Below are 14,637 nucleotides of genomic sequence, written 5' to 3' on the forward strand. Positions count from 1 at the left end.
AAAGTTGAGCTATTAAATTTTAAGTTGAATAAAGATTATGTAAATAATTATCCGTTATTTGTAATAAGATATTTTTCTACACCCAGTGGCAGGGTCCGGCATGGCCATGTGGTTAAGGCACTTGACTCATAATATGAGGGTCTTATGTTCAAATTTCCATCACACCAAACATGCTCGCCTTTTCAGCCGTGGAGGCATTATAATGTGACGGTTAATCCCACTATTCGTTGGCAAGAGAGTAACACAAGAGTTGGCGCTGGGTGGTGATGACTCGCTGCTTTCCCTCTAGTCTTACACTACACTGCTAAATTATGGACAGCTAGCGCAGATAGCCATCGTGTGGTTTAGCTAGAAATTCAAAAACAAACAAACATTTTATTCTATTTTTATTACTTATCCTCACGTAAACTAGGTCTGCATTGGTCAGTATAAAAATTATGAAGTTGTTTTGATTCTAAATTACATGTATGTGGGGCGCCATAGTCTTTCCCGTGCTTAAGGCCTATAAAGGTCTTAATCTGGTCCTGATTTTAAGTGATTACTTGGTTATTATTAATACCTGTTTTAACTAATATTTATATCTCTTAGTCCAGGAACTAAAAAGTATTATGTAAGTAGGTAATTCTTTAGTATAACTACTTGAAGTTTGCCAATAAACCTTTAAATATATGTGTAAAATATATTTGTTTTTGTTTTCCTTGTACTTTCTTTATTTCGACATTCAAAATTTTACTTTTTTCTCGTGTGATACTTCCGTGTCTTAACCGCTGCATACCTGCCTCATTCTTATAATTACGAAATAGCTCAATATCTTAGATAATCATAATGTTTGCTAATAAACCTGGCTTGGCATGACCAGGTGGTCAAGGCACTCGATCCAATCCGAGGGTCGCTGGTTCTAATTCCCATCACACCAAACATGCTAGCCCTTCCAGCCGTGGGAACATTATAATGTGACAGTCAATCCCACTATTCGTTGGTAAAAGAGTAGCTCAAGAGGTGGCGGTGAGTGGTGGTGATGGTGACTAGCTGCTTTCCCTCTGGTTTTACACTGCTAAATTAGGGATGGCTAGCGCAGGTAGCCCTCGTGTAGCCTTGCGCGAAAGTTACAAACCTGTATATTATAAAAATATATTTGTTTTTCTTGTTTTCCTTGTAATTTTTTATTTCGACATTCAAAATTCTACTTTTTTAGACTGATATTTTCATATCCTAAATTGCTGCATGCCTGCCTCATTCTTATAATTACTAAATATCTCAGTCTCTTCTGTTATAACAAATGTCGACGTTAGCGTCACCTATTAAAATTTACAAATGAAAAATGAAACATAAAATAAAATTATTATTTATTTCTAAGTTTTTTTGTGTGTGCGTGCGTATGCGAAATGTAGAAGGATAAGAACCCAAAATACGATTTTCCGTTGTAAGTATGCAGAAGATATTAAAGACGAAGAAGGTGTTTATGCAACTTATAATAATATTGGTTTGCTTATAAAGTTCTTGATCATATTTTTTTTTTCTCAGCCAGTGTTTCTTACATCAATACCGGTTGTTATAGTGACAATATAAAAACATATACTTTATTTCCTATAATGTTGCGCTCGAAAAGTGAAATTGTTTTGAAAGTTTGTGAAATCTTAACACATGACCAAATTATAACAAATGTAAATTGAAGACTGCCAGAGGGATTTTACCCAGGCTATTGAACATTAAGACTGCCCTTCAAGAGAATAACGGTAAGTTCACAGACTTACAGTGATAAATCCAGAGCTCAATTCCCTGCGATATACACATTAGACAGACCAATGTAGTTTTGATCTAAAAGAAATATACAAACAAAATTAAGAAAGTATGGAACATCAGTCTGTAGTTTCGGTCGTCATTTATTTCAGATATCGGTCAATGTTAGGCTCAGATATTGGAATATTCTTATTTATCGATTTCCCACTTGTGTTCTTTATCTTCTTGGCGATTATTTAGATTTTGTTTCCTGATAATATTTCTACCCTACCATTTTCTGCTGTTATTACTATTTTATTAGCCCCCCAGTGGCTCAGCGGTATGTCTGCGGACTTACAACGCTAAAATCCGGGTTTCGATACCCGTGATGGGCAGAGCACAGATAGCCCATTGCGTAGCTTTGTGCTTAATTCAAAATAACAAAAACAACTATCTTATTGCATTTATCAGCTGAAATAAGAAGTCGTCGTTGTTTTTTAGACATTTATGTATTTTTTATTGTGACTCAAATCGATAGAAGTTGTCTTGCATATTCTGTAGCAGAAGTGTGTTATTGCCGAGTTCATATTTTATGTTTGTATTAAAGTTATGTCATTGTTGAGTTCACCTTTTCTGTTTTGTCCTGGCCGAGAAGACCCGTAGTTTTCATATTTCCTTTGACGCCAGTGAGCGAAATTCGTTTCGGTACTACAGCAAAGCTTATCCCAAACATAATAATAACACATTTCATTGGATGTTTATTACACTGTAAGCCATCATCAGTGGTAAACTGTTTTTTGAATCGAAAGAGATTCCGAAAATTCTTCAAATTTTATTTTTTGCTATCGTTTTCGTTTTTAGTTTATCGTATTTCTTCAGATTTGCACAATTATACAACTTCAATCAAAGAAGCTTCAGTCAATACTTTATATGAAGTTTCAAAATGTGAAAACTTTTTAGTCTTAATGGTGTGTATTGCACTCTATGAAACATGAGTTTTTCTTTTACCAAACTTTCATTATCTTCTAAGACAGCAACATTAAATTTATAACTACTAGGAGACGATTACTGCATTGTTTCTTTTGAGGCTTTTTTGCCCCGAATCAATGAAGAAATACACAACAGTATTGAAATCTATCTCTTTTAATATACATATTTTATAGTTATCTTTGACACAAAAAATACTCGCCCTTTTACTCTTCCTGTCGTTATAATTATAACCAATCCCACTATTTGTTGGTTGGTAAAGAGTAGCCAAAAGTTGGCGATGGGTGGTGTTGACTAGCTGCCATCTTTTTAATCTATCATCGCTAAATAAAGGACAGATAACTCAGACAACCCTCGTGTAGCGTTGCACGAAATTCAAAACAGACAAACGAAAATATTTTCTAGTCATCTTACGTTTTTGTATATTTCTTTCCGTAAATAAACTTCAAACAGCGAGGAATTTCTTAAAGTGAGATCTGTATATTTATATTACAACATAAGAACTAAGTTTTGTTCTTTTTTATTATGTTTAATTGATTCATGAACTTTCGGCTATTTTATTCATTCTTGTTTGTATGGAAAACACAACTACAGAAAAATCAAGCGGTGTCTCAATTAAATTTCCTTCATTTCCTTCCACGTTTAAACAGAAAATTTGATTTAGTAGAAAATGCATAGTATTATTAATGAGTGAGTTCTTCAACAGTGAATTAGATATAAAAAATTGACTAGAATTTGTTTATTACAGTCAGAACCAGTATCTCTAATGATAGCCAAGGGCCTTTATAATAGTAAACTTTTTATAAGCATAATAATGTATAAAAACATTGGTGTAGCTACAATGAGGTACATTCTTTGTCGTTTTTTGGCAAGAGAACTCTGATAGTAAAATAATAAGAGGGATCTTTGATAGTAAATGAACAAGAGGGACCCCTGGTAGTAAGTAGCCGAAAAGAACCCTTGGTATAAAATATAAAATTAAGAAAAAGCATCACATTTTATAAATTTAAATTGATTGATGTTATAGAAGATTTAAAAGATTATAAAAGACCAAAAAAGTTTGTCAACTAGAAAATTAGAACATCCAAAAGGATGTACAAGAATTTAACTGAAAACATAAAAATTAACTGTAAGGATTTTAAAAAAAAGTACACTAGGATTAAATAACATGTTAAGATGGAGTTAAGACCCTCAAAAATGATAAAGGAAGTCTTTTATTTGAATATTACGAAATTTCTGGGTTATTAAAATCTGCTTTTTCATCAGTTTTTGCTGGGGAAGACTTAAGCAGTATTCCTCATCTTGAGCAATAGATAGATGTAAACGAAGTTAAACAAGACAATTACATAAATTCTAAGCTTGTTTAAAGACTGATTAAGCTTTTGGCCAAGTAATATTTCCTCGAGGGTTTTAAAGGAAGTCAATTACTGGATATATGAGTCACAATTTTTTATAAGACCTTGAATAGTGTATAAGTACCAACAGGTTGGAAATTAGTTAATGTCGCTCCTTATCTTCAAGGAAGATAATAGAAGTTATTCCAGTAATTATTGGCTTAGTGTTCTTGCATCAGTTCTGGGAAAAGGTTTAGAAAGTCTGATAAAAATACTTTACAACGTCATTTAACAAAGTTTAGAATGTTATCGGATAGTCAACAAGGTTTCACTAAAGGAAAATTTACCTTACAAACCTTCCGACATGATTTGAAAATGTTACTGCATATGTAGAAAAGGTAAAAGTGTGGATTTGATGTACCTGGATTTTCAGAAAGCATTTGACAAAGTGTCACATAAAAGTCTTGTAAAGAAATTTATCTCTATATATATGAGGGAATAAGTTAATTAATTGAATAAAAGAGTGGCTTGATGGAAGAAAGCAAAGAGTTGTTATATATGGAGCTCGGTCAAACTGAATTAATGTTGCAAGTAGTGTACCTCAGGGCTCAGTCTTAGGGCAATTGCTCTTTCTGATTGACATTAGTGACATAGATGAAGAAATAGTCAATAAATTACTTGCAATTGGTGATGATTTCAAGGTCTTGGGTATAACTGGCTGTGAAGAGGATGCTACTGCTTTACAAAAGGATTTGAATCATTTAGCGAGTTGGGCAAGTAAATGGCAGATGAGTTTAATTTTGATAAATGCAAGATATTGTATGTAAGTTATCATAATTTGAATTATAAGTATAATTTGGATGGGAATAATCTTAACAGTGTCATGAAAGAAAAGGATCTTGGTGTGATGGTTGATCAGTCTCTTAAGCCATCCAAACAGTCTGGTAAAGCAAACTAGATTTTAGGTTGTATCTATAGAAATATTCAATACAAGTCTAAAGAAGTTCTTATTTCATTGTATAGGTTACTGGTTAGGTCATAATCGGACTATTGCGTTCAATTTTTGAAGTCCTTACCATAGGAGAGACATTGAATTGTTGAAAAGGGTTCAGAGGAGGGTTACTATAATATTATCTGGGTCTGAGAAGGGTTGTCACTCATATAACTTCAGCTAAGACAGTTTTATTTTTAATATAGGGTGGGGCCTACATAATAGATAGGAAGAGCCCCTGATGGTAAGTGATCGCAAGGGACCCTTGACTTAAATGAACACGAAGAGCTCCTGATAGATATTATGGAATATATTTAATAGTTTTAGTGTATTTCAGTTATTATTTAACATTTTAATATGAGCCATATAGGGGCTATTCCATAAACTATCTTTACTTTTCAATGTATGGGAAAATTTGATAAGAATAGGTTTGTATTTGGAATGTTAAGTTGGCATGTCAAGTTTAGTCTGGATTGATTACTTAAATTAAGAGGAAAAGTGTCTGCAGACAAACAGAATGTTTTCCTTTGTATTAGATAGTTACCACACTAGTACTTAATGTGGTCGGGTTTGTTTGAATTTCGCACAAAACTACACGATGACTGTTTATTCTAGCCGTTCCTAATCTAACAATTAAAGACCAGAGTGAAGACATCTAGTCATCTCTACCCACCGCCACCATGTCAGGTCAATTTAATATGTATTGCATAAGTATATGTGTGAAAAACACTTGTATCTCACTTTTTATACTCAAATCTGTCTCGCTTCTTTCGCCAGTGCTGGATTATTGTAATTTGTTTACATATTTATTTAATCTTTTTAAAATTACGGGACATTTTTACGAAATCGATAGAAATGACCGATTTTTGTATCACTACAGTGTAAGCATCGTATATACATGTTGACTACCAATGAAATTACATCGATTTTTTGTTCACGCGAATGCCGCTTTACTATCCTCCAATCATTTTGCAGCAGTTCGTTATTTGTGCTCCCCCTCTCCACAGTGGCACAGCAGTATATCTGCAGACTTACAACTCTAGAAACTGGGTTTCGATACCCGTGATGAGCAGAGCATAGATAGCCCATTTTGCAGCTTTGTAATTAATCCGAAAACAACAACGACATACTTACTTATGAGTGCCAGTTAGTATGCTGAATTAGTGTCCAAACAAAGGCGTTTTTCAGTTACATTCAGAGGCATTAGGAAATAAGTTTTTATTGATATCAATAGATAGATGTTATGACATTTAATTGTTTAGCTCAGAACTAGAGTTCTCTAATTGGGCAGCCTGGCATGGCCAGGTGGTTAAGGCACTTGACTCGTAATCTGAGGGTCACTAGTTCGAATCCTCGTCACATCAAACATGCTCGTCCTTTCAGCCGTGGGAGCGTTATAATGTTACTGTCAACCACATTATTCGTTGGCAAAAGAGTAGCCCAACAGTTGGCGGTGACGACTAGCTGCCTTGTTTTGAATTTCGCGCAAAGCTATACGAGGACTATCTGCGCTATCCGTCCCTGACTTAGCAGCGTTAGACTGGAGAGAAGGCAACTAGTCATCACTACCCACCGCCAACTCTTGGGCTACTCTTTTACCAACGAATAGTGGGATTGACAGTAACAAAATAACATCTCTACGGCTGAAAGGGCGAGCATGTTTGGTGTGACGGGGATTCAAACTCGGGGCGCTCGGATTACCAGTCGAGTGTTTTAACCACCTGGCCATGCCGGGCCCACACGTATTGTACATAAACAGTAACAATATACTAAAAATTTGGATAGCACTTAACCATGATCTTTACACGAAGATTAGCCACATACTAAAATTAATGCACGTATTTTACTCAAACAGTAACTCTATACTACAAGTTTGGATGGTAGCAATAATATTTACATATTTGTATACATCTATTTCTTAAACGATGAATCTTTCCGATTTTGTGAAACTCACGAAACATGGATATTTTATATGATATTTACTTATGATAACGTGATGTATATAAAATTAAAGGAAAACGACTACAATTCCGAATTTTTCATTGGCTCGTTCCAAGCTAAAAGTGATGTCATAGGTACGATAGTTTTTGTACTCCAATGACACAGGCCGTGTAGCGGGTGAGGTCGTTCACTATGATGTTGATTTGTTCCGGTTGTGAGTTCCAGGCTGCTGTTTGGATACCTGAACCTGGATGTATTTCTCAAGTCTAGCGAAGACTTTACTCTTCTTGAAACTGTATCTCTTGACACTTTGTCACACGATAGATTATTGGCTGATCTGACTCTTTTGTGACAGGTTAACTTAGAAGAACAAATCCGGTTATCTGTTTTGCTTTCTGTTCCAACTCTTCCTCGATGAAAAAACGTTTTAAACCTTCCTTTTTTCCTGCGACGGTGTGTTTCGACATTGAGATGGGCAGAAGGGTTACCTAAGACCGATTTGGCTTGTGTCACAAATCGAGGCGTTGATTTATTCTTATGAAGTTGCATGTTAACACAAAGAACCTGGTTTTTTGCCTGGTGAGGAGTTTGGGAATGTCCAAAATTTGGTGTTTTATTATTAGTGTATTCATGACATGATGTATTTGCACCATTCTTCGTGTTATCGATATTTCTTTCATTACTCCTTTGAAGACATTGATAATATTCAGTTGTTGAACCGTAACTACTAGGGTACCTGCTACACGTTTCTGAAGATGGAAAAGAAACGAAGGACTCTTTACTGGCAGATACTTCACGACTTCTTCCAGGAGTGGCCAGATGACCAACTTCTAGCTCTTGGCTCCTAGATAACTGTTGCAACAAATTTCCAAGTGAACTTCCATTAGTAGAGGTCATATTCCTTGTATTTTCTGTTGATTTTAGACAGTTAGTTTTAAACTTTTTATTCAAATCTAAATCATGAACAAAAGCGAGCTGTTCCAGAACCACTTCTAAGGTTTTCTCGTCATTTAATGTAGCATTATCTTCGTTATCGAAACTATCATTTACGAGTCCTATAGACTTTGGGAGAGCGGACACTGAAATACGAGGAAGTTCAAATCCACTTGGTGTACAATCACACTGACGTAGTTCCTGGATCACACTTCTTACAAGTCTCTAAAAGGAAAAAATATATAAATATTATAAAAGCATTTTGTTTTCTCTCCAAAAGCTTAACAAATTCTGCATCATGCCAAACAGTACTCATTACGGCTTCACGACTGTAAAAGAAACAAGAGAGAATCCTCAATAGCAGCGGCTGTAATTAAATCTTGAATTGGTCGTGACATGCAGCTGTGAGCTAAAAGTTTGTACTTGAAGAAAAACTCAGAGCCGTTCTGTGAGCCGCTGTGTCGCAGCTAAAAAATAATACAATTTTTCATCAAAGGCATAGTAATACCAGATATGAATGAAACATTCATTTTGTTGAAACAAATTTAACATTTATATAAAGGTATTTCGTAAAGAAATGATATAAAAAAACATAAGTCGTGAAACTAGTGTACAAAGCTGGAGGGTTAATTTTTTGTTAACTTCTAGACAAAATGGAGATTATCGCCTGAAGATAAAACGTTTTGCTACATGTAATAATTAAAAATAAACCTTAGTCAAAAGCTTGCTTCTTCCGGTGATGTAGTTTTATTTGAAACCTTTAATGATATATCTGGAACACTTTTCGATTTTCTAAATATTTAGAACTTGCAGCATTACTTTAAAGTGTCTGGGGCCGTTGTAGTATCATAAGAGTAATAGTCAAAACCAATTACCTGATCAGAGTGGTTGAAGACACGGCATTGGATGCTGTTGGCTACCTGCCTTACCTTTTGTCTGCTAAGTTTAAAATTAGCAATGGCTTGTGTACATAGCCTAAGCGTGGCTTCTCGCGAATATCCGAAACAATAGATTCATATAAACATAGCGCTATTGTCCCCGTAACTACTTCACAAGATATGGATGGAGCTTCAAGAAAATTGGTATGGAGTTTCGTTGGCTCCATGGAGAGATACACACAAATATTCGGTTTTCATATAGTATTTTACGTCTTTTAGCCATCTCTGTTGGTGGACATTCACCAAATTTGGCATGAAGGTTTGATGGGTCCATGTGGAGATAAAAGCAAACTTGTGGTTTCACATTTTGTGATTCGCAGTTTTTATGGACGTTTTTTACAATTACATATAAGGGAAACAACTTTTCATATCCTAAAATAACTTTTCTCTAACATGAACTGTACATTGTAAGTGTGTGTGTTTTATTGTAGCAAAGCCACATCGAGCTATCTGCTGAGTCCACCGGGGGAAAGAACTGTAAGTACTTTAGCTTAACACTGAAAATAAACAATCAACTGTCTTTCCCAAAATGTAAAGGGTAAGGTAAACCGTTTAGCTGTGCGATGACACAACTTCGTTTGTCCCCCGCTGGGACAGAGGTAAGTACAGATTTGCAATGCTAAAATAAGGGGTTTCGATTCCCCACGGTGGATATAGCCCTAGGTGGCTTTGCTCTAAAAAAACACTTCTTTCAATAGAGATCAGATAAACATCTTTTCTAAACACTCATCTCAATGTTGGTTTATATGTGGTATAACAAAACTGAAAGCGAACTGGAAAAATGTTTGATTTTAATGAATAAACTCCTACACACACACATACACATATCTATATATTACTAAAAACATTTAAATAATAAAATAAAATATACACATCTTTTTATTAAATTAACTCTAAACGATTTGTTTATTTGTAAAAAAGCAACAACAAAAAACTGTGTTCAGAAATAATACATATTTTATTAAAGCAAAGTTCCCCGGTGGAACAGCTGCTAGTCTTTGGATTTACAATGCTAGTAATCAGGCGTTTGAGGTCCCTAGATGGACACAGCAGATGACAACCCGATGTGGCTTTGTTGTAAAACAAACAGTCAAGGCAAAATAGATAAATACAACATTCATTTGAAATTTATCATTCACCATTTTATGATTACCTTCCAGTTTAATGATGCGTCTTTCCGTTCCTTTACCTTTGACTTTAGTTTACTTTTAATTACCATAACTGCTCGTTGTTCATCCTTAGGGTCATCACCACTAGATGGCGTTGCTAGTTTAATAGAGTAGCTCTGCATGTATGCCTTAGCTTGTTTTGGACTTACAGATTTCTCTAGGGCCACAACGATCTTTGCCCACTGTAAAAAAGGGTTAGATATGTTATGTTTTTAAATATCAAAATGCTAAGTTTCCAAGAACAATAACGCTTCCTTATTAAACGTTTCTTACAAATCTCTCGCAGACTGCCGTAGCAGTTTGTCTTGTTAGCATTTTATTCGTTTTATTTTAGACTGTTAGACTGATAAAAAAACAACTTATAATACATAACATATGTTTTCGTTCAACACTAAAATAAACTGACAACATTAAATATAGCAAATGCGTCCCTCAAACCTTTTAGTCTAAAAAAATGCTGATTCCTACAATAATGCAATAATATGTTTGTCAAGGAAACTACGAGAATAGAAATGGAAATTAGGAGAAAGAGAGATGTAGGTGCTCAAGCTCGCAGCGTCCTACATCTATATCACCCTTCACTGCCCGCAGAAAGTTGTGGAAAGGTGACTGCTCTCCAAAGTAAAGAAGAAGAAAATAATAAAAAAATTAGATGTTACCACAAGGGGATAAGTAAGTTAAATAAACTTACCTCCTAAAGTTGACATTCCAGTCTCTATTATCGTGGTAAGGCACTAATTAGCAGCCCAGTAGACAAATCATGCTAGTATAAAGGGTATTAATCACTCATTTTTATCGTTTAAATATTTTATTCTTCAAGTGACACTGGCTAATGGAGGTTAAGACTGACAGACGGTGTATCCCCACCGAATGTTGGTCCTATTATCGCAGTCACCTCCAAAACCAAGGATCATTTCATATCCCACATTATTGTTTGTATCATGAGAATACTTTCGATTGGTGCAGCAATATTTATTTTTGCCTAAAAGAAAATATAATTAGTCAGAGGTTTGGATTTACTGTTGTTATTGCAATTCTTCCTTTTGATTCTAAGCCTGGCAGGTGGTTAGGGGCACTTGGCTCGTAATCTGAAGGTCACGGGTTCGGATTTCCGTCGCACCAAATTTGCCCCCCCCTTCAGCTGTGGTGGCGTTATAATGTTATGATCAATCCCACTATTCGTTGGTAAAAGGGTAGCCTAAGAGTTGGCAGAGGGTGGTAATGACTAGCTTCCTTCCCTCTAGTCTTACACAGTAAAATTATGGCAGCACAGATAGCTCTCATATAGCTTTGTGCGAAATTCAAACAAACAGATATTTTAAGTTTTCTTGTCATGACACGGTCCCAAAAGCGTAAAGCATTGTCACTAGAGCAGAGAGTTCGCATAAAAGCTTTACGCAATGCTGGTTGGTTGCCTAAATTTTCTCGAAGAAAACAATTAACAATTAATGGTGAAAACTGAAATAATTATGATGCAAAGTTTTGTTTATTAATCGATTTTTTTGTTATAAAAGAAAAACTGGCATAAAATGATCAAGTTTAAAATATATTAATATACTGATAAAATATTGTGATTTACAGAAGGAAGTTACTTAGGAATTCAGTGTGTAAACAGCCGTGATTTTATTAGGCTTACACAAGCTATATTCAAGGTTTTGCATTAAAAAATAGATGCGTATCATGAAATTTCAATATTATTACTCATTGACTTCCATGTATGTGCCTAAATACGCTCCTTATTATAGATGTACCAAGGAAATTGGGTTTGGTGTTAAACTACAATTGGATATTTAGATGTGGCGTTTCGAGAAATGAATGTTTATTTGGAGTCCAATAGGGTGTCCGTTCGAATCTCCCTATTCTGATTTATGCAGACATGGCTTTTGAGATCTTCTATGAATTTTCTTAATATCAACAACATGAGAACTGTAGGTAATGGACTTTTCTGCGTAACGGTGGTCTTGAAAGGAAGTTTCTCGTTCTGTGCTGCTCTAACAGATTTGTAGAAAGACTCAACTCAAAACGTTAAGCCAAAGGCCGTGTAAAAAAAAAATAGAAGTCCATATAAACACTACCTATACACTTTTGGGAAATAATACAAGTATCAATCCTGTATTATTAAATTAAACCTGACTCTTAACGTGCAATCTAGCCTCGCGTCTTTCTTTATATTAATCCATGGTTTTTGTTTGTCAATATATACTCACTTGCTTAACGAATTCTCTTTCCGACTGTGTGATGACATCACAATACGTGTTTCCCATCATGGCGATGAGTATGTTGATCATCAAGATGGGCATCATGACCACGAAGACAGCAAAAACAAACCATGTTAACACATAATAAATCGTTTGGCTGAAACTTCGGGACTGAATAAAAAAACAATGCATCATCTTATGAATTACTCAGTTCGTAATGTTAAGAATTTTCATAACGATAAAGATTCTAGAAAAGATTTTGTTTTGAGAAAAAATGAATCCTGTCATTTAGTATATTGTCATTTCTCAATATCAGCGCGAACAATCTCATGACTGAGTTAAAAAACAAACAAACACATTTCTTCTGACAGTAAAAACAGATAACATTCCTTACGTTGTTGAATATTAAATTAATCAAGTAATACGAAATTTTGTAACTAGGTAATCATGTGTTTTAATGCAAAAGCTTATAAGGAAAGTTATTATTGTACATCTAAAGTATTTAATCCAAAACTCATAAAATGAAGATATGAACAAACATTTTCAACTTGGGGGCGCTACCACAGAGAAATTCCATAAATTACAAAAAAATATAATAATTACAATAACTCAACCATAGAAAAATACTTTGAAAACCATAAGAAAGCTATTTATAAGTCATAACGATTATTTAAATTAATCTCATGTACAGTAATATAGAAGCAAGTAATAAAATAATAAAACAATTGCTTAAAAATGCTAGTCAAAATTTTAACTGTCGTCTTTGTTATACAACGACGGTTCCTGTAAGATGGCCGAAATTCTCGCAAATAAAAATATCTTAACGTAGAGAAAAGCCCGTGTATAATTCAATATATTAGCCTACCTATGCTATGAGATGTAGATAACAATGCATTAAATCATATTAAAGTCCTTACTGCCCAGCAATCGTTTCTGAAGTGTGACTGGTTAGTTTTATATACATCTCTATTAATAAATGACATTGTTCTGTATGAGGTGGGACAAAATAACGAAAGCAAAAAAGTATTTGTTTTAAAATGTTCAAAAAAAGACTGTTAGAAATGTTCTTTATAATAACTTCAATGTGGAGAGACATCGTTAAGCACTCAAAAGATTCGAGATTCGAGCCCAAAACTCGTGAGAATTTTCGGCCTTTCAATGTCTTATCGATTATATTTTTGTTATTCTGATTTTCCAAGAGCACCTTATGGATTTGTGGCATTGTCAACTGGGATCGAGATGCCACAGAGAGGGGGAGGTGTGCTAAGCCTCTCCGATAGATCTTGACTCCATTTATGGTCTTAATGAAATTTATATATAAAAACATGAATTATAAAAATATTTAATCCGTTGTGTTACAATAGAAATATGATTTTTTGTGATCTGAAAACTAGAATGAAACGTGTAGAAGCACAAAATTAACATTTTATACCCGTTTTTGTGACTTTTTCGTTCGTATAAACTTTTTTAAGCTTTTCCTTCTTTATATCATTTCAATCCCAAATATAAATACAGTTATAATCACTATCAGCCTGACCCCATGTTTGATTAATTGTCCCCCAACTCCACCCCACACACATACATGAAAGAATCCGGTCACGGGCCTGGATTAAACTTTGACTGAGAACCTACCTCAAAAAATCCCAGAGTCATGTGAAATAGGGCCATCCAAGTTCCTGAGAAGGTCTGGAATCGAGAAGTTTTTCCCGCGTGATTTTTAAACAGGAAATAAAACGCTGCAACAGAATTTTGCAACACTGGATGAATGATGAAAAATTTAAATTTTCTTTTTGTAACAACATTTTAAAATAAATCCGAAATAATTTTACGTCACTGGGTTTGCAAAATTATTCAATAGGAAGAAAGACTTTAACATGACAGATGGTTAAAGTAGATTTTCTAAACATTAAAACTTTAACATTCTTTCGTAAGCACGGCCCGGCATGGCCAGGTGGGTTAAGGCGTTCGAATCGTCATCTGAGGATCGCGGGTTCGAATCTCACTCGCACCAAAAATGTTCCCCCTTTCAGCCGTGGGGGTGTTATAATGTGACGGTCAATCCCACTATTCGTTGGCGGTGGGTGGTGATGACTAGCTGCTTTCCCTCTAGTCTTACACTACTGAATTAGGGACGGCTAGCGCAGATAACCCTCGTATAGTTCTGCGCAAAATTCAAAAACAAACAAATTTTCGTAAATAGCGGCGATTTCGGACTGGCGTTAATTTATCATTTTCGATAAAATTTACATAAAAATTCAATTACTTGTTTGCATGCTTATTTATTTTTAACAATGCCACACAATACCATCTATCTCTTGATGACAAGATGACGTTAATCTGAAGATAACTTAGGAAGGTGGAAACGTTGTTCTTTGCTTTAATAATAAAAGTGTTTGTACCCATACAAGACGTCCTGAGATACAAGGC

The 14,637-nt window shown here is 34.8% G+C and overlaps 1 protein-coding gene across 1 annotated transcript in view; it reads right to left on the reverse strand.

The window, feature by feature from the left end:
* Nucleotides 1-6,705: 6,705 nt before the first annotated feature.
* The window catches only part of LOC143222084 (uncharacterized), a 43,325-nt gene continuing 35,393 nt past the window's right edge, over nucleotides 6,706-14,637 (reverse strand). Inside the window, exons 12-15 of the mRNA XM_076447978.1 lie at nucleotides 13,843-13,946; nucleotides 12,220-12,381; nucleotides 9,997-10,194; nucleotides 6,706-8,130 (exon numbers count right to left, since the gene is read on the reverse strand). Of these exons, the coding sequence (XP_076304093.1) occupies nucleotides 7,054-8,130; nucleotides 9,997-10,194; nucleotides 12,220-12,381; nucleotides 13,843-13,946 (1,541 nt within the window). The 3' untranslated portion in view covers nucleotides 6,706-7,053. The remainder of the gene's footprint in view (nucleotides 8,131-9,996; nucleotides 10,195-12,219; nucleotides 12,382-13,842; nucleotides 13,947-14,637) is intronic.

The sequence above is a fragment of the Tachypleus tridentatus genome, chromosome 8, assembly GCF_004210375.1.
Source record: "Tachypleus tridentatus isolate NWPU-2018 chromosome 8, ASM421037v1, whole genome shotgun sequence".
In the NCBI taxonomy this organism is placed as follows: domain Eukaryota; kingdom Metazoa; phylum Arthropoda; class Merostomata; order Xiphosura; family Limulidae; genus Tachypleus; species Tachypleus tridentatus.